The 18,397-nt window shown below is 41.5% G+C and overlaps 1 protein-coding gene across 1 annotated transcript; it reads right to left on the bottom strand.

Moving 5' to 3' along the window:
- Positions 1–4,569: 4,569 nt before the first annotated feature.
- On the bottom strand, positions 4,570–12,130 carry LOC135492727 (uncharacterized). The gene is made up of 8 exons (XM_064779332.1): positions 12,042–12,130; positions 10,953–11,244; positions 10,017–10,205; positions 9,596–9,685; positions 9,058–9,273; positions 8,238–8,369; positions 6,825–6,941; positions 4,570–5,234 (listed from the first exon to the last, which is right to left on the bottom strand). Exons 3-8 carry the CDS (start codon positions 10,155–10,157, stop codon positions 5,127–5,129), a joined length of 804 nt encoding a protein of 267 aa, XP_064635402.1. The 5' UTR covers positions 10,158–10,205; positions 10,953–11,244; positions 12,042–12,130; the 3' UTR covers positions 4,570–5,126.
- Positions 12,131–18,397: the final 6,267 nt, after the last annotated feature.

Genomic DNA, 18,397 nt, shown 5'->3' with positions numbered 1-18,397 from the left:
GAGTTGTGTCATGATATGTAAAAATCTCAATTTGGTCAAAATTGCAGATACTGCAGTCTCTCTTGGGGGGGGGGGGGGGGGGCAGAGGGGTTGTATGTGAACAGTGGCAGTTATTGGAAGTGCACCTAATAGGAGATAGACGGCGGCTGAAGCTGTATTCTCTGATAGGCCCTGGATCCTGCGGATGATGGTTCTGTGGCATCTGTCAAGTGACTCTAGCTGTGTGGCTGTGGCGGTTGTGGCCTCCAATCCATACACGATTCGTGGGATGACAAATGTCTCGCAGAGCTTCTGGCTGGCTGGTGGGTCCTCCTTGCATCTTATTGGAGCATTATAGTACTGTAAATTGGCACTTAAAACGGAGTTGACTTCTAGTGTGTTCAGTGTTGCAGATCTAGCGAGGAAGTGACCTAGATACTCCCCCAAGCTACTTAGGTAAACAGATGCTGTTGCGTCTGCGCTAGCCAAAGATAATTAAAAGTAAACAAAGGCGGCTAATTTAGGATCTGGCATACTGCATCCTACAAGCGAATGGGAAACTGTGTTTTGGCCGTAACAGTCAGTATTTTCTATCTTCCATTGTTTACAGTACTTTCGTATTAGGACTTTAAAACCTCTCATTATTGTAAGGTCCTGAGACTGTACCAAAGAAGTACACTTCGCTGGAATATCACCCAGTAGAATTCCAACTTCAATAAGTGGTTGGCAGAACTCCTCTGCCTGATTAGGAGGAAACCTGTCCCCAAGCAAGCAAGATGTGGTTTGGGTTGTATTTGCCAATATACAGGAAGAAGACGTGTCGCAACCAATGCTGTAAAGGTAACCACCCAAGTACATAATGCCCCCACTATGGCGGGGGCATAATCAGAGCAAACTGAACTTCGGTTCTTGAAATCACCTGACTATAGGATACTGTACATGTGAACCAAATGTTAATTCAATATGGCCACCAATAGGCCATCTTGGATTTCCCATTCCGTATTATAACTCAAGAACAGTTATCTCGATTGATCTCTAAATTCCATGGTTTAATAGGGTGGATTGGGGGAAGGTTCCCTATGGATTTTGGTCACGCTCTCGGAAATTCAATATGGCCAGCAAGAGGCCATCTTTCCTTTACACCCCATAACTTCAAAACCAGGACACTGGTGCCCACGGAGCGGGGGCATACATTGCGATTCGCCTCGATCGTGTTATATCTGAAAACCTAATAAAAGGGTCGTTTAGACGACGGGAAAAAAGCCACATGCGATCCGATTGAATCCGAATGTGGTTTAAATTTTTCTCGTCTAAATGCAAAATGATCCGGATCAATGTGGTCCCATCCGGATTTTAAAAAAACATCGATCGAGGTAGTTTTAATATAGATGCATCCGGATCAAAAGCGTCGTTTAAACCCAAATGGATACCGAACCGGCTTCATTTTACCTGGCTGCATCGAACTAAAATTTTTTTTTTTTACCTCCATAAGCAACAGGTATTGGAGAGTTCCATATCTACAGAAATGCGTTCAGATGATACCGAATTGCGAAATTTTTGAGACCTGCCGTCTAAATGGCCCTAATGTGATTATTGCTTAACTACTTGCCCGAATGCTAAAAATCTGATAATATGGGTACGTCTAACCACCATATGGTATGATGTCACAGATGTTTTTTATTTGAACTAGGTCACAGATGGCATGCAATTTCCATTTGGCTATATATATGCACGTGGCACGTTTCTTAACAAGCACAATTTGTCTACTAATACGGTGAGCACAATGGCCCCTGGCCTTTTCATTTCTCCAAAAAAATCACTTTCTCTCAGTTATTTTAAAACATGATTCAAAGCAATCTGTCATCAGATTGCAGTTTCTTTACCAAGAAGTAATAAACTCGAACTGTTGTCAAACAACAATAACCTCTGCCAGACACTTTGTCCAGAACCAAATAAGTATTTAAGGCTTGTATATTGGAGCTTCTTTGTATACCGGGTGTATTTACGATATTGGATCATTTAGCTATTAATAAATCTCCCTGTCCCTCTCCGTACCAGTCTCCTGATGATCACATGAACATTCCTACTAATGAAGCCAACTCCCCCTCCTATGTCTCTGTAGCTAGTTAGCTTCCTGCGAGGTCAGACCTTCTGTCGGTATATATTTCAATGCCGTGAACTATTGGCAAAGTACCAAATATATGTAGCCACAAAGAGCCATGTGACACAGGCGACTCATTGATGAGATGGCTTACTGGACTTTGAGCAACAAATAAAACAAATGAAATCCCATTCTGGAACATTGGGGAATGTGGTAAAACTTTTTCGAAGTCAGTAAACACAAACATCCTTTGATTGGGGGGGGGGGGGGGGATTTCACGACCCTCGCCAAAAACCTGTGATTTCTGGTACTAGATCAACTGAGGTTGTCAGCTTCATTTAAAGCACATCACATGCATTATATTCTAAGATGAATAAAATTATTATTTACACTAGTAAACTTCGTTGATTGAATTATTCAGTTACGCAGTATCTTCAGCCTAGGGTTAGTTGGCCAAGTCGTAGATGGGAACTATGGGCCAGAATAACTCGTATCATAGAGGCGGCCACGTCCATAGGAATCTGCCTCTATTTAGATATGCATGTTTGGGCCCAAGGACTCATGGGTCCAAACACTCAAACGGGCAATTTATGCCATTTGAGTGTTTGGACCTTCGATAGTGGGTATCGAAACCTGGCATTTTGCCTTGCGGATGTCTGATGTACCCTTACCAGAAGTACCTACCGGAACCATTAAAATTTCAAAACCGGGACCAGAATTAAACCATGAATCATAAAGGACGCGATTTGGTCTATCAGCTGAAGTCACCAAGGTAGTTGTGTACATGGCCTAATACCACACGGCACCGCCATGAGCCTAATTCTAAGCAATTTTATTTGTTTTATCCCCGACAGGACTATGTCGTGGCATGATCTTCGCCTCGAAATAAACTGATAAGTTTTAGATGTAGTTGTATACGAGCAAAAAAATTACTATCGTACTGTTTCATTCCTAAATTAGGGTATCTATAAACCGAAGACATAAGACCCCTTAAATTTTAGGACATCTATAAAACGAAGACCTGAGACCCTAGAAAATATTAGGGCATCTATGAAACGAAGACCTAAGACCCTGACCAAATATACCGATCTCGATGGTCTTGTGGTTAAGGCGTCTGCCTCGTGAACGGAAGGTCTCGAAGGTTCGAGGCCCGCTGGTTACCTCTTTCCGATGCGGCCGGTTGGTTAGCCGCCAGCTAGTTAAATATAGACTACAAACTGCCTTCTTCGCCAGGCGCCTGGCATTAGAGATAGGAGTTGGGAAGTAAAGAGTGTCTCATAAGCCAAAAAGATGGCTGGCTATTTCATTAGGGGTGACACTATAATAAACAAACTTTACTTTTACACATTCCACTCGATTTTTGTAGATGGAATAGAATAAATTAAATCTGGTCTGTACTATATGATGTGTGCTATGTGTTATGTGCTCAAGTACAATTTTTTAATTCGACCGCAGTCACTTTACAGATACATTTACTGCCGATTTTCAGCCATATCCACCGACTGGTGACATTCCTACAGGCAGATGTCCCTTTCCTCATGCTATACGTGCACGAAACCACCTTTTGTACAGTAGCCTAATTTACTTAAAATGACTCAATTGCTACAAAATCGTCAGCATAGTTACAGATACCACTCAAACAAAAACCTGCCATATAATGAAACGACATATTCAAGTATTATCGAAATTTTACCAACTATAAAACAAAGACCCCACCAACTTTAAAACGAAGACCCTGGACAACAAAATAGGAAGGGGGTGGACTATCGCTGTAGTATTTTTACACTATGTTCCTCTAGCCCAGATGCCAATATTTCTGCAGATTTTTAGCCGTATCCACTAACGTGCGGTACTAGCTACTAACGGGACACACGTTTTCTCTTTTATAACGTTCCTGAAACGGGGAGGGGAAATGAGAATGGGAAAAATCACAATCAAGGCGACCATTGCGCCGACTTTGGGCTGTACAAGTGATTGACATCTCTCGATCACGGTCGCTAATTACGATGTTTGAGCACACTGTTACAGCATGGGTGGACAGAAGGGGCATACAAAAAATTCAGTTGCGGTTTAAGACCTGCTTTTAAAATCTATTCAGAATACTTCAGTGTGTACATCTTTCAATAAATTATTGTCGTGCTATGTTTATGGTGTGTATTCAAGGACGGTCAATAAAACTGGTTGAAGCGAAACAAGTGCTGATTGGTCTAGAGTAGGAGTATGATTCCCAATCATCACGCGGGACGAATCGGACCTCTCTCGACCAATCGGAAAGCAGACATGATGTTACGTGCTATACCGATCAATTCATCTTGTTGAAGAATCGTTTTTCACAGGGTAGCAATGGAAACAGGAGGAGAGATTTCTAAGAGAATATTCATTTGGATTGCTATTGGCTATTTCAATACAGAATTGAGATGACAGAATTGAGATCGAAATGTTTTTATTTTTTAAAAATTGTAAAATTGTACAAACATTCATTTGTTGTTGGAGAAAAGTAGTTATATTCATCATTTATCAAAATATAAAACGACTTTCGCTATTCTTTCGGGAGCTCAAAGGTAGACCAAAACCGAGACGGTTCATTGAAGCTTTTGACAAAATGGCTGCTCCAGTGTTTGGTAAGACAACCAAATACTGAAAGTGAGAGATCAATTTTTAACCAAGAACCGTTTTGGAAATAATCACAACGGAATCTCTTTTCGTGCAGTATACAACGATCTTCACGTACTCTCCACACTGCGCTGCATGTTGACATCTGTATGGAGCTTGGAAAAGGGGGATCCAGCAGCAACACCTCCGCCGTAGGCCGAGACTTTTGTATATACTAGGGCATTATAATAATAATAATAATAATAACAGCGTTGGTAATGCACCTGCATATTATTTTACGTCTCGTGATCTTTAATTTCTTATTTTTTCATTGTCCGGTCATAGCTCGTTTCGCTAATTTATTGTCGGGGAGTATTGACTGAGATCTGAGAGACAATCAAATACGTTACACCTGCATATGACTGTCTCATCTTCTCTTACGTCTCGAGATCTGTTACTTCTCGTAAACGAATAATCCGTACCCCTGCTCCCCCTCTTGTGCCCTCCGCAACTTGGCCTGCCAGACTTCAAATATGTGGTCGTATTCCTCCGGGCTGAATTCCTACAGAGAAAGTTAGATAACGAAATGAGACATGGGACATTTTCGCTGTCGTCTATTCTTGTAGGTTGTTTGACCTGCAACTAGTATCGTAAGACACGTCTCTATTGAGGACAGCATTTGTCAGTCCCGAGTGTGTCCCAAGAGGAGAGGTTCTACCGTGTTTCATTCTCATTAATATGTAAAGAGCAAGCTCTAGTGAACTCACACAACTGTTTGACATGGGGGAGCCCCCCCCCCCCCCAAACCCCCGTCCTTCTGACATATTTAGCCAGTACATTGGGGGATGTGTCCCCCAAACCCCCTCCCCGTTCTCTGAAAGTGACAGGTTTTAGTCAGTACATTGGGGGAAGCCCCCCCCCATTGGACTCTAAAAATAGAATTCCTTGGAGACGTTGAACAATAAGGCCCCATAAAGAAATAGTCCCCGCCCCGGTAGCTGTCTCATATCTGCTGACAGAAACAGCTCTTTGTGGTGAAATAATAATTGAATGCATGTCATGACACCCATGATGGTTGGAATGAATTTCCAAATCAGTCCGTCAAATCTCTATGCAATGAAAATTGAAATGTCACAACTGTCTCCACCGACGTTGTCCTGTATGTCCTAGCAGACGATTTTTAAATAAATGATGTGATTGACATACTTGTAGATTGGAATGAATTATTTCTTCAATGATATGAAAGTTGAAAACCCTCTGACATGTCTGAGTACAGAAATGCAGAGGCAAGACACATCATGCATGTCATGACACCCAGGAGCTTTTTCTCATTTCTGAAACATTTGCATGGTTGGAATGAATTTCCAAATCAGTCCGTCAATTCTCTATCCAAATGGAACTTTAAGACCACTCTATATTTGTGCAGTAGTGTTAAAACTGACTTTTTTGAAGTAAAGTACGTAAATCGAGAAGAAGAGCACGTTTTCTTTGTCTAAGAATTATTCAGGACGAAATGTATAATATTTGGGGGTTTTCGTGATTGTCCGGCCCAATTGGCAATATTGCCATTTGGGATGGTGAACAGAGCTAGGAGCAAATGCGACGCTTATGATTTATTTAAGACATAAAATGCCCGATTTAACATCCTGCAGAATCAGGGGAATCGGGCGTTTCCAGTGATATACGACACAAATGGGTTGTCCTCATGCATTCACTTTGGAAACGCATTTTAAAATAGATGTTACATCCTGTTAATAGGAAACGTCATCATCGCGTACATTTGGGAAAAACTCCCTAAGGTCTCGTCAGGGAGTTTTTCCCAAATGTTCGCGAGGATCAACCAGTGAACTTTTGAGATAATATGTTGAATTTTGCTCAAATCAGCGAAAAACGCACCAACTGGCCCTGGACGACATTTCAACACGGGCCCGACGCACATCCCAAGTTCAGTGTACACATACGTCGGCAACAACAGTAAAATGCGTAGTTTCTTGTTAGCCGCCTATTGAGTAGCGCTCCAGGTTTCAGAAACTCCCAAAAAAACGTGTCTTTGCCAAAACAACGGCCAAGAAATCAATGGTCTTTAAGGAACTACGGTTAGGGCTTGGCCGCGCATGAATACAAAAAAGTCCCTAATGAAACCTTTACCTACATTTATAAAATCCTCCTTGTTGCTCTCTATTCGCGCCAAATCCGTCTGTAAGGTCCAAGCGAAGACGCCAGTGTTGTCTTTGACGATGACAGTCTTGAAACCTGCACATTCCAACACCTGAAATCATTAAATTCTTTATCAATGTAAGGTCTCATTAGGGAGTTTTTTCCTAAAAAATCACAGATTTCTTGGTCCTCACAGTACGCCAGTGTTGATTTAGCAGTTGTTTTGGCAAATACATGTTATTTGGAGTTTCTGAAACCTGGAGCGCTACTCAATAGGCGGCTATTGACAAGAAACTACGCATTTTACTGTTGTTGCCGACGTATGTGTACACTGAACTTTGGATGTGCGTCGGGCCCGTGTTGAAATGCCGTCCAGTGCCAGTAAGTTGGTGCGTTTTTCGCTGACTTGTGAAAAATTCAACATATCTCAAAAGTTCAATGGTTGACCCTCGATTTCTTTTTGATTTTTGTGTAGCGTAACCTAATATCTTTAACGAGAGAATGGTCACTGTAAGAATTATACAGGAAGCAATGTATAATATTTGGGGTTTTCCGTGATTGTCCGACCCAATTGGCAATATTGCCATTTGGGATGGTGAGCAGAGCTAAGAGCCAATGCGATGCTTATGATTTATTTAAAGAAATAAAATGCCCGATTTAACATCCTGCAGAATCAGGGAAATCGGGCATTTTCAGTGATATACGACACAAATGGGTTATCCTCTTGCAATCACATTCGAAACGCATTTTAAAATAGATGTTCCGTCCTGTTAACGGGGCACGTCATCATCGCGTACATTCGGGAAAAACTCCCTAACGAGACCTTAGTAACTTTCAGGAGACAGATCAACCAAGAGAAATAAAAAGTTGTGTTTGGACGATTTAGATTATACAATTAGGCGATACTGAATTTTACGGACACTGCGTTGGTGGGCTGTTACCAATTGATCGCATTAGTTGCTGTTACGGAAAAAAACCATCTTTATGAAGTTGTTGGCCCGAAGGCAGATACCTTTAAAAAAAGCTATAGACTCCGTGCATTGATTAGTGGTTACCCAATTTCTATGTTAGGGCACGGATCTATATCGTTTGGTCTGTGATATGGACTCAATACATTTAGTCGTTTAGTTGTCAGATACACCCGGGCTCATATTATGCTAGGTCGACTGTTGGAAGCAGTAAGGCGGTGGATGTGGTCGACCGAGAATAAAAACCGCTGAACACTCATTTAGATAATAGCGTAGAACTTGACTTCGATACCAGGGAGATTTCACTGCTGTAACACTTGTAGCCCTCTGGTTTAGTCATTGGGGCAATTTAATGATACTAGCGTAGTTATACTCCGCAGCAGATGCTACCGTTCCTCTCACTGGGAGATCGTCATTTGGCGGGGATAAACTACGCTTACCTTTGAGTATTGTTCCACGGGTAAGATGTGATATTCGCGCTGGGCGATGTAGTCCGTGAAGGCCTTGGAGTGGTTCCCCGAACTGCATATGTAATCAGCGATGAGGAGTCTACCCCCAGGTTTCAGCCAAGTCTGAAATATCACATTTTGACACGAAGGTATATATCGTGAAGAATTATCAAAGTGCTGAAGTCTGTTTTCTGTTGATCCAAGGATTGTTGGAGTAAAGAATTTACAGTTTGACAGCAGCCTAAAACACTGGTTACGATTCTGTATTCATCTTAAAGGGACAACTTGGGCATGAACTATGTTGGTTTTTAATACAAAATGGCTCCCAGCACAACTGTGACTTCCCCAAACTATTGAAAAGTCATTGAACTGCAATAAACAATGCATTAGAACGGGGTGTAACCATAGGCCTGCCTGAAATTCACATGCCATGTCCAAAACTGCCTCGCAACACCGTCCAAAATCATTATTAGAACTCGGCATCTGTGTGATACTAGGGCCTACTGGTGGCGGCCCATGGTGGCGGCGCAGAGTCATTATCCTCCTGGCCAGGTAACTACCACGCCCAAGTTGTCCCTACATGTACATACAATATGGCCGCACGCATAGCCATATTTGTTCAGTTTCGTCCAGGTTACCAAATGGTATCACCTGACGGAACCAATGGCAGATGTTGCTCGTGAAGGTCGAAAACCTCATCGATTTCACCACCACATGGCTGCCTCGACCACGCGCTATTTTGAGAGAGGCAAGGTCTAAATTACTTCAAAATCTTAGGAACACGACCCGTCATTTAGGACGCTTTTCTTACCCGTAATTTCTTGAATAAACTCAACTTGTCCTGAATATGTGACAATACACACTGACTGTAGATAACGTCGAAACTTTCATCAGGAAACTCGCTTGTTGTGACATCTTCAACTGCGAATGATAACCTCGCGTCCTTATATCGCCCATTTGCGTATTCTCTCGCGAGATTCACCATATTGTTGGAAAGATCCAAACCGTGTACTTCAACACCATGATGCTGAAAATTCAGTGACACGTTACTTCAGAGCACCCTTCTAACTCATGAGTGGTCCATCTTAGAGTGTCTGTTTACTCTAAAGGTCCATAAATGTTGCTCGCAACTATCGGGTAACAGCAGTTTTTATGGACCGGTCACGTGTCGTTGTTCGCCCAATGATATGCTGTAGGGGTTCGTGACGGTCATAATTTGACTTGCCTTGGTCAAAAAAAGGGGGAAGTCATCACAAGCTATTTATCCTATTTATCGATTCGATGGTATTTCGTTAGCTATGATAGGATTCATACGTTTTTGTGACAGCATCTCCTGCAGTCTCACATACCTTGGCCAAGTAGAACGCATTTCCTCCAGTGCCACACCCGACGTCCAGACACTTCATACCCGGAGCCAGGTCAAGATACGATACAATATCCTAAAGAAGAAGAATCGTCAGCAGTTTATCGAGCGATATAATAAAACCAAGTGATTGAAAATATGGAAGAAGTAAAAAGCAGCAAAAATCTCGTTTCAAAGTCTAGTTTTAGGTGTTTTAGAATTGCAGTTGATATCTCACTGTCGTATTGGTTGGCGAATCAACACCTCCTATGGTCCATATCAGGGATTTTCGAAATACGTCAGTTCATTTGCCAATCAGATTCTCTCAATCCTGCTTCACCGGCGGAGTTTTGTTGTACCAATCAAGGAACCAGGTTAAGAATTTTTATGCAAATTCCTTTGGAAAGAATTGTAAATGGTGATTATACCTTGCTTGCCTCTGAGCCTCCCGGACTGAGGAACGTCTCGCCGTAGATGCGTTCATATGTTCTGATCAATCGTGTGGTGTATAGCTTGTTGTCCAGTAATTTCTGGAGCTCGGCTGTTGAGCATTTTGAATCGGAGTCCATGGTTGGAATACGAGTTTTGTTCAGTTAAAGACTAGTACTTTATTGTACCTAAAGAAATGAAAAAAAAGTCGTTCCTGGTGAGGTCAGCCAAGAGGATGTGACCCCCTTCTCTCACCAAATTATCCTTTTGCGGCGAGACCTTTTGTATTAAAAAGTCGGAATGCCAAACCCAAAAATGCTGACATAATATTTTTTAAAGATTATCTTTAATGAACGCATTTGTTTTAGTTATTGGTTGCCACACGTGCGCGCGACACTCTGCAAGAGATCGTTAAGGCCAGTTTATACTCGCTCGCCGACCCACAGTTTCGCTTTGGTAGGCGAGTAGTCCGCGCACTCCGCCGACTTGAGCGGACCAATCGTCCGACTAAAAACGCAATGCGCGCACTTTCGTCCAGGCAGTGACGGATCCGGCTAGCGTGTTGTGGACGCGTTTTTGTTACGCTTCAATTCATACTATACATGTAGAAGTTTCCATTTCATCTTTTTGCCTCACGGGTCACCGCTTCAACCACCTTCAACAGACTTTTTCACCTTCGTGTACTGATCTTAGGTATTTCCTCCTCTCTTTCATGTCTTTCCAGTGTCTGTCATCAAAATGGTGGCCTTTACCCAGTTTGTTGACGAGACTTCTACCAATTTATGCGGTATGGAGTCGTCCCATCAAACTATAACGCCAGCTTTGGTACGTGTTGCCCATTTCTCTCAGTGGGAGTATGCGACTAAGCTATTCAGTAACCTGCTGCCGATATACAGAAATTGATGAATTTCAGATGAAAGTGCGAGCAGACTTACCTGCAATAGCGACCTTGCTCTTCTTGTCACCGAATACAGACGCAATCACAATTCTGGCGTTTATCCAGTTCCTCCCAATTACGTCCATCTTCACTGGGAACTCAAGTCAAAAGGTGAACGAACTTTCATAAATCTACCCACTTTTTTGCTTGTTGACACAGATTTTGACAATTTTTATCATTACAGCATGTAAGGTAAAGTGGGGTAATTGCAGCCACTTTTTGGCTCACCGTAGGGGAGTCTATACAATACCGCAGTGTCCGGTGTCCGTCGTCGTCGTCGTCGTCGTATCCTATTTCAAAAACAGTGGCACGTTTCTTAACCGCTAAAGCTATGAACTTTAAACTTGGTACACATGACCCCCTAGGTCAGATAAACTCGGACGCTAAATTTCGGTCCGGTCTGAGTCTTGACTTGGTCACCAGGGGGCCAAAGCTAAAAGATCTCGCTTATTACTGTTTCGTTTTTGGTAAAAAATTTATGGTGGATACTCTTAGCAAGGATACATCAAATATGATACCGGTTTTCTGATTTGACGTACTTGTCAAGGTCACCGAGGTAAAATGGCGCAAATGGCCTTTGGAGCGTAACTGTGGCACGTTTCTTAACCCCTAAGGCTATGAACTGAGACTTTGTACAAAGGACCCCCCAAGTCAGGTGACCTCTGACCCTGAATTTCAATCCGGTCTGATTCTCGACTTGGCCACCAGGGGGCCAAAAGTGAAAACCTAGAAAGTGTGATATCTCTTGCTTATTAGTGACTCCTTTTCAATAAAATTGTTATGGTAGGTTCTCCTAGCACGGATACATCACATATCAGATGAGTTTTTGATTTGACCTGCTTTTCAAGGTAACAGAGGTCAAATGGCGTAAATTGGTCGTTTGATTGTAACTATGACACGTTTCTTAACCGCTAAAGCTATGAATTTGAAATTTGGTACACATGACTCCCTACGTCATGTAAACTCGGACACCGAATCTGATCTGGTACTCAATTTGGCCACCAGGAGGCCAAAACTGAAATAGGTAAAAAGTGCAATATCTCGCTTATTAGTGACTTGTTTTTGATGATATTCTTATGGTACTTACTCCAAGCAACAATACAACACATGTTGTGGCAGTTTAAGTCAATAAGAAATGAAGACTTTCTTTCGTTTAAAACTTTGTTCACATTCGCGTTACAAAGGGCACCACAGAGCACGTAAAAACTGAAAAGATAAAAATACCGACACTAAATACACTGGAGACAGATTGTGACTTTGTCTCACAAATGACTGGTTGTGACATTCTTTTCTAAAAAGGACCAGTTGTGACTTCATCTTTTACCAAGGACAGAGGACAGACATTGACTATCAGCAGTAGTACTAAGCTGCTGTCATTTTACATTAGTACAGACTCAGAATAGCTTTGAAACTTCACTAAATTGAACACTAGTTTCATCAGCTAAATTATACCTTAACGGTGGCGCCGTCTATTAATAAACTCTCACTTCACACACGCCACGCGCACTGAAGAACGTGTCAATAAAACACTCGTCTCGGGCCAATTAAAAAGGCCCTGTACAGTAACAGTGCAACCTAAAGAGTCTATACTATCATTACTTTTAGTTACCTCTATCCCAGCCTTATCTCTTTCTTATTTTTGTAATAATACATGATTGAAGTTCGAAGGTGTCTAAAATTGTAAGCGCCACGGTGGGCGGAAATGACAAATGCGCATGCTCGCTAATTAGTCTGCGCGAAAACAACAAGGGGCGCCAAATTTGAAATACTAAATGATTAACATAAATCTCTGACTGTCACACATGTCATACGGACTTTGGTTTGACCTATATACATTGTACTATACATGTACAATGTTTCTTAACCAGGATGAATTCTAAAGCACCAAATATCTATACGGTGAGCAAAATGGCCCCTGGCCGTTTCATTCACCTATAACTTAGGTTACGCAAGACATTTTCTAGCAGATTCACAAAAACCAGCCTGGATCTTGTAGTGGCACCTCTTCCAATAATGTTGCCTGTAATTCAGAGCATTTCATCTAAACCAATGCTTCTGAGAGATAATACAAGACTGAATTTTCAAATTACATGTACTTGTTTGTTATGCATAAGAACACTTTTTTCACAGGTTTATGGTCTTTATTGGTAATAAAACATTTAGTATTATTACAAGCTAGGTTGACGACGTGATTCTGCTGGTATCAAACGGTATTTATTGAACACTTAAGGGATGTTCGATGCAATCACGTACCGACAATTTAAACAATATCGTCGCAAATTAGACTGATTTTAAACTGGTGTAAAAACACAAAGTTCTATTTATCACCTCTGTTTTACATTACGTCTTGTGTCAGACAACAGCTTGTGATATTCTGAATTGACTGACGCCGGTATTGTCGTGTGCCGTTAAAAACTTTAGTTTCAGGTAATGGTCATGTATTAAAACCCAATTATAGCTGGCATCACTTATTGGTAATGCAATGTACATGTACCATGAGAAATGCTGCTATCTAGTCAATGGTGTAGCTTTAACTAGAGATACCAGCAACTTTGAAAATATTTTATTTCGAAATAATGTCAGATAAACTAGTATGAAACCTCAAATGTATCATCGTTGGTACATAAAGGGTTACCTTTGCATTTATTGTATCTGAATCAAATAGATTTATGATCAAAATGTCAATCAATCAATCAATGTTGGCATTTGTAGAGCGCCTAAATTACTCAGCGAGTGAGTATTCTAGAGCGCGTTTTTCCCCAAAGGCAACTGCAAAAAGGTGGGCCTTTAGGAGGGACTTGAAAGTCTGGAGGGAATCAATGTTACGGAGTTTTTGCGGCAGCCGGTTCCACAGTTTTGGAACAGCTGCCGCAAAGGAACGACCACCAAGAGTCTGGCACTTGAACCGAGGAACCTCAAGGAACATCGCAGATCCTGATGGCTTTGGCTCTCGCGATCGATCCTTCTTAACTGAATTGTGAGAATATTGGGTACTTCCTTTAAAAGTATCGACACCAGTTAACCTTTAAAGTCAAAGGTCCTTGTAAAAGTACTTCGTTTATGGCCTCTCAAATTAAGGTAATTCAATTGATTTCCATTCATGTTTCAAGCGAAATACTAAAAGTAACTTTTGTATTGTAGCAAACAAGGAAAGGTAAACGGAAAAGGAAACAAGCTTATTATAATATTTACTTTTGAGTTTGAAATTGTTTACGGAACGTGAGGTTATTGAGTCTGAGTTTTTCTTCTAAAGAGAGGTGATATTGATTCACAAATCCAATGATGCAAGTTGACGTGACCGATACCAAACTTGGGCCGTTTCGAGGGGCCGCCACGTCACTTGTGCCATGGAGAGATATCACTGTCGCCTTAGACACATGTTAACAACAAACCAATGTATACATATGGGGGGGGGGGGGGTTCTTTCCCTCAAGAGAGAACCTCAGAAAATCCCCAGAAAGAGTACCCAGAACAACCAGTGTAATCAGAATCATGGGTGTAGAGCATGTTTGCTCTACATCCGTGTCGGATTATACAAGAGAAGTAATAAGTTAGTACAGGAAAGACGTCTTAACGTTGACCAAGAGCTAGAATCCCCCCCCCCCCCCCCCCCCCGACAAAGCGGCGCAACAGGATCATGGATCTGAGATATCCTGGAGCCTCCCCAGTCAAGCACTTGAACACCAAGAGCAGAATCTTGTACTGGATCCTGAGCTTGACTGGTAGCCAGTGCAGGTGAACCAGCACAGGGTCAAACTTTCCCCTCAAACACACAACTCTTGCGGCAGAGTTGAAAACCCGTTGGATTCGGTTCAAAAACTTGGTGGGGATACCATTTAGGAGAGCATTACAATAGTCGAGGTGGGCTATGATAAAAAGCATGTACCAAGGTCTTGGTGGATTTTTCCAACAGAAAGGTTCGGATTTGTCGTATCCGATAGAGACCATAGTAGGCCTTGGCACACATTTTGTTTACGTGTGTCTCCATGGACATGTTGCAATCAAATCATGCACCGAGATTGCGGACACATTGGACTGGTTGGATATCTGTCCCTCCAACATTTATTGATGCAATGCTCACCTTTGCAAGCTGCTGCCATGTACCAAAGATGGCAAACTCAGTTTTAGTGTCCTTGATCATGAATTCATTTTCAATATACCATGCTCTAACTTTAACTTTTTCAAGTTAAAGCCTGGGATTAGCAACCCCACATAATGGGAAGGCCCATAAATACCATTCATATCAGCCCAAAATACACAGTAGAAGAAATAGAAAGTTTGATTATGGGGCCTACCATGACATTAATTTATCAAAAGAATCAATAAATTGCGTTTGTACAGTTTAATATGAATGTACAATACAAATATACATGTGTTCCTGTGGCACCTATTCCATAGAGCTATACCCTATACTATACTATACGCGAACAATAGTTTCATGGTCATGCACCCTTTGTGAAGCCATTGTTCGTACCCTATACTATACTATACGCGAACAATAGTTTCATGGTCATGCACCCTTTGTGAAGCCATTGTTCGCGTATAGTGTAGTATACCGTATACCTCTATGGAATAGGTGCCTTCCGTATACCTCTATGGAATAGGTGCTTTAGGCACCTATTCCATAGAGGTACGCGAACAATGGCTTCACAAAGGGTGCATGACCATGAAACTATTGTTCGCGTATAGTATAGTATAGGGTATAGCTCTATGGAAAAGGTGCCTTATAGGCCACCGTATAAGTCATAGCAAACTCAACTCCGAAATTCCTTTCGGTTTTCACCGACCGTCGGATCTACATTGAAGGAAATCGGTCTCGTTGACCCGACCGTCGGATATCGAGTGAATGAGGAAATCGGTCCTGTGTGCACGACGGTCGGGTGACCAATACTGAAATTCTTCACTCCAGACCCGACGCCGTCGTGTCTCGAGTGAAGGAATTTGGTACTATTCACCCGCCCGTCCGGCGCAAGTCTGCTGACGAATTCTGATAATTTTGATTGAAATTGGGCAAAATTGGTGAATTTTTGTCCAACCGATAGGCCCGCTTGACCTACATCCGCCGCCATTGTTTCCCCTAATTTCCCGCTCACTTACCCTAGGCCACGTACCTAATAGGTAATAAAGTTTAAAGCCGTTTTCCAGTTAAATAGGCAATATCCATCAGCTCATAACTTTTTCCCAGACGTAATCTGGGAGGAACGCTTTCACAGGCAAATAGACCTATCCTAGCCTGTCAAACCATGAAATTTTCGTTCTACGTTATTAATGATAAATTCAAGGTTTGGGGGGTCTGAACATAGGGGGCGCCTTTTTCAATCATTTTCACCGTTGACCTACTTTTTGGAGTGTATGGTTCCAACATATTCACATGAACCTTTAGGAATGCGTAGTAATCTAAAAAGCTATGAAAATATTTGGTTTTACCTGCAATCATAGGCCTATGTTTTGGCACTTTTGTGCCGAATTTATAAGTTTTTATAAAATGACTGGTGACTGGTGACTGGTGACTGGCGAAATAAAATGACTGGCGGAATATCCACACTCGGCGTCACTCCCCCTTGGCACTGAATGACTGATGCGGTTCACGCGACGCTCAGGGAATCTTGACGGTTTGGATTGTATTGGATTTGGGTGCATCCTGGCTTAAAGTCTTCTCATAAGTTAGAGTGACTGAACTTCCCCTCCCCTGAACCTATCTTCCCATGGATGATGGAGGAGAGTTGTCGTCATTTTAAATCCTTACACAAAGAAACCAGGTATTTAGACTCCGAGGAACACAACAATCTGACAAAGAATCTTGATGTTTACAACTCCTCTCCACTTTATGTTGGACCAGATCTTGAAATTAATACCGATATTACGAGGAAAGAAGTGGAGATGGCAATTGACAAACTGAAAAATAACAAGGCACCCGGACCTGATAACATATGTAATGAATTGCTTAAACACTGTAAACATTTGCTGATTGATCCTTTAACCGCTATATTTAATTCTGTCTTCACAGATGGAGTTTTACCTGATGACTGGCACCAGTCTTTTATTCTACCACTTCACAAGAAAAATTCAGTTTCTGATCCAAATAATTATAGAGGTATAAGCATATCCAATTCTGTGAGCAAAGTCTTCCTTTCAATTATATTGAAAAGACTGGACCAGTTTGTCTCCGACAAGAATCTTCTTCCTAAAGAGCAATCTGGTTTTGTGAAAAATAGTAGAACATCCGATAACGTGTATGTTCTGAAATCTATAATCCACAATCAACTTTACCGTAAGAATCAGAAACTCTTCACTGCCTTCATCGACTTTAGGAAAGCCTTTGATGCAGTATGGAGAAAGGGCCTTCTCTCAAAACTTCTCAATTTTGGTATAAAGGGCAAAGTTTTCAATGTCATACAAAATCTATATACGAAATCCAACTGTCGTGTTAAAAGCAATGGGATGCTCTCAGACTGTTTTACCTCTGATATAGGTGTGAAGCAGGGCTGCGTCCTGAGCCCATTATTATTTAATCTCTTCTTAGCGGACCTCCCCGATTGCTTAAATGAGTGTAATTCATCTCCCTTACTTCTTCATGACACTATCCTCAGCTGTCTCCTTTATGCGGATGATCTTATCCTTCTATCCGCTACTAAAGAAGGTCTTCAGTCACTCCTGGATGGCCTGTCGTTGTTTTGTTCAAAATGGGGCCTCGACATTAACATTGATAAATCAAAGTGTATTATCTTTAACAAATCTGATAAGTCTTTAGCTGCTTACTACAGGTTTTTATTCAACAGTGTACCACTTGAAATTGTTAACAAATACATGTACCTTGGTTTAAAGTTGTCTCCATCTGGTAAATTTTTACAGACTACACAAGACCTGTCCAGAAGGGCTACAAGAGGTCTCTTTAAACTCAGGCAAAATCTGCAATTCTCTTTAAAAGACTCCCCTCGCATCAGTCTCAAGTTATTTGAATCTATGATTGAACCCATTCTTATGTATGGTTGTGAGGTCTGGGGGATGAGGATTACCAAAGATTGCCCAATAGAAAAAGTCCTTATCAAATTTTGTAAAGAAATACTTTGTGTCCATAAAAGGACCTCAATTGCTCCCGTATACACTGAACTTGGAAAACTACCTCTAAAATCACTGATTAAATGTCGTTTACTCAAATATTGGTTCAGATTACTCTGTCTCCCTGATGACTCATTGGTCAAGAAGGCTTATCTGTTGGACGTATCCAATGTTTCAGCTAAAGCTAATCAATTCAAACATTGTTGGGCAGCTTATGTTAAAAAACTTCTAGATTCCTCCGGGTTGGGCTACCTATGGCTTGATCAAATGAATATTAATATGGAGAACTGGAAATTATTATACTCTAATGTCAAGTCAAGGATTAGAGATATCTGTCAACAAGAACTTTTTGGTGAAATTGTAACAAATAGAAAACTTGATGTA

Source organism: Lineus longissimus, chromosome 8, assembly GCF_910592395.1.
Source record: "Lineus longissimus chromosome 8, tnLinLong1.2, whole genome shotgun sequence".
In the NCBI taxonomy this organism is placed as follows: domain Eukaryota; kingdom Metazoa; phylum Nemertea; class Pilidiophora; order Heteronemertea; family Lineidae; genus Lineus; species Lineus longissimus.
The sequence above is the reverse complement of the archived record's forward strand: the minus strand, read 5'-3'. Positions and strand labels throughout refer to the sequence as shown.

Excerpts from the sequence above, each read along its gene's own strand:
- LOC135492727 (XM_064779332.1), bottom strand. The coding sequence starts at position 10,157 with ATGGACTCCGATTCAAAATGCTCAACAGCCGAGCTCCAGAAATTACTG. Across the intron at positions 9,274-9,595 it reads ATGCGTTCTACTTGGCCAAG|CATCATGGTGTTGAAGTACA; the intron begins GTATGTGAGACT and ends CTGAATTTTCAG. Across the intron at positions 5,235-6,824 it reads ACAAGGAGGATTTTATAAAT|GAATTCAGCCCGGAGGAATA; the intron begins GTAGGTAAAGGT and ends CTTTCTCTGTAG.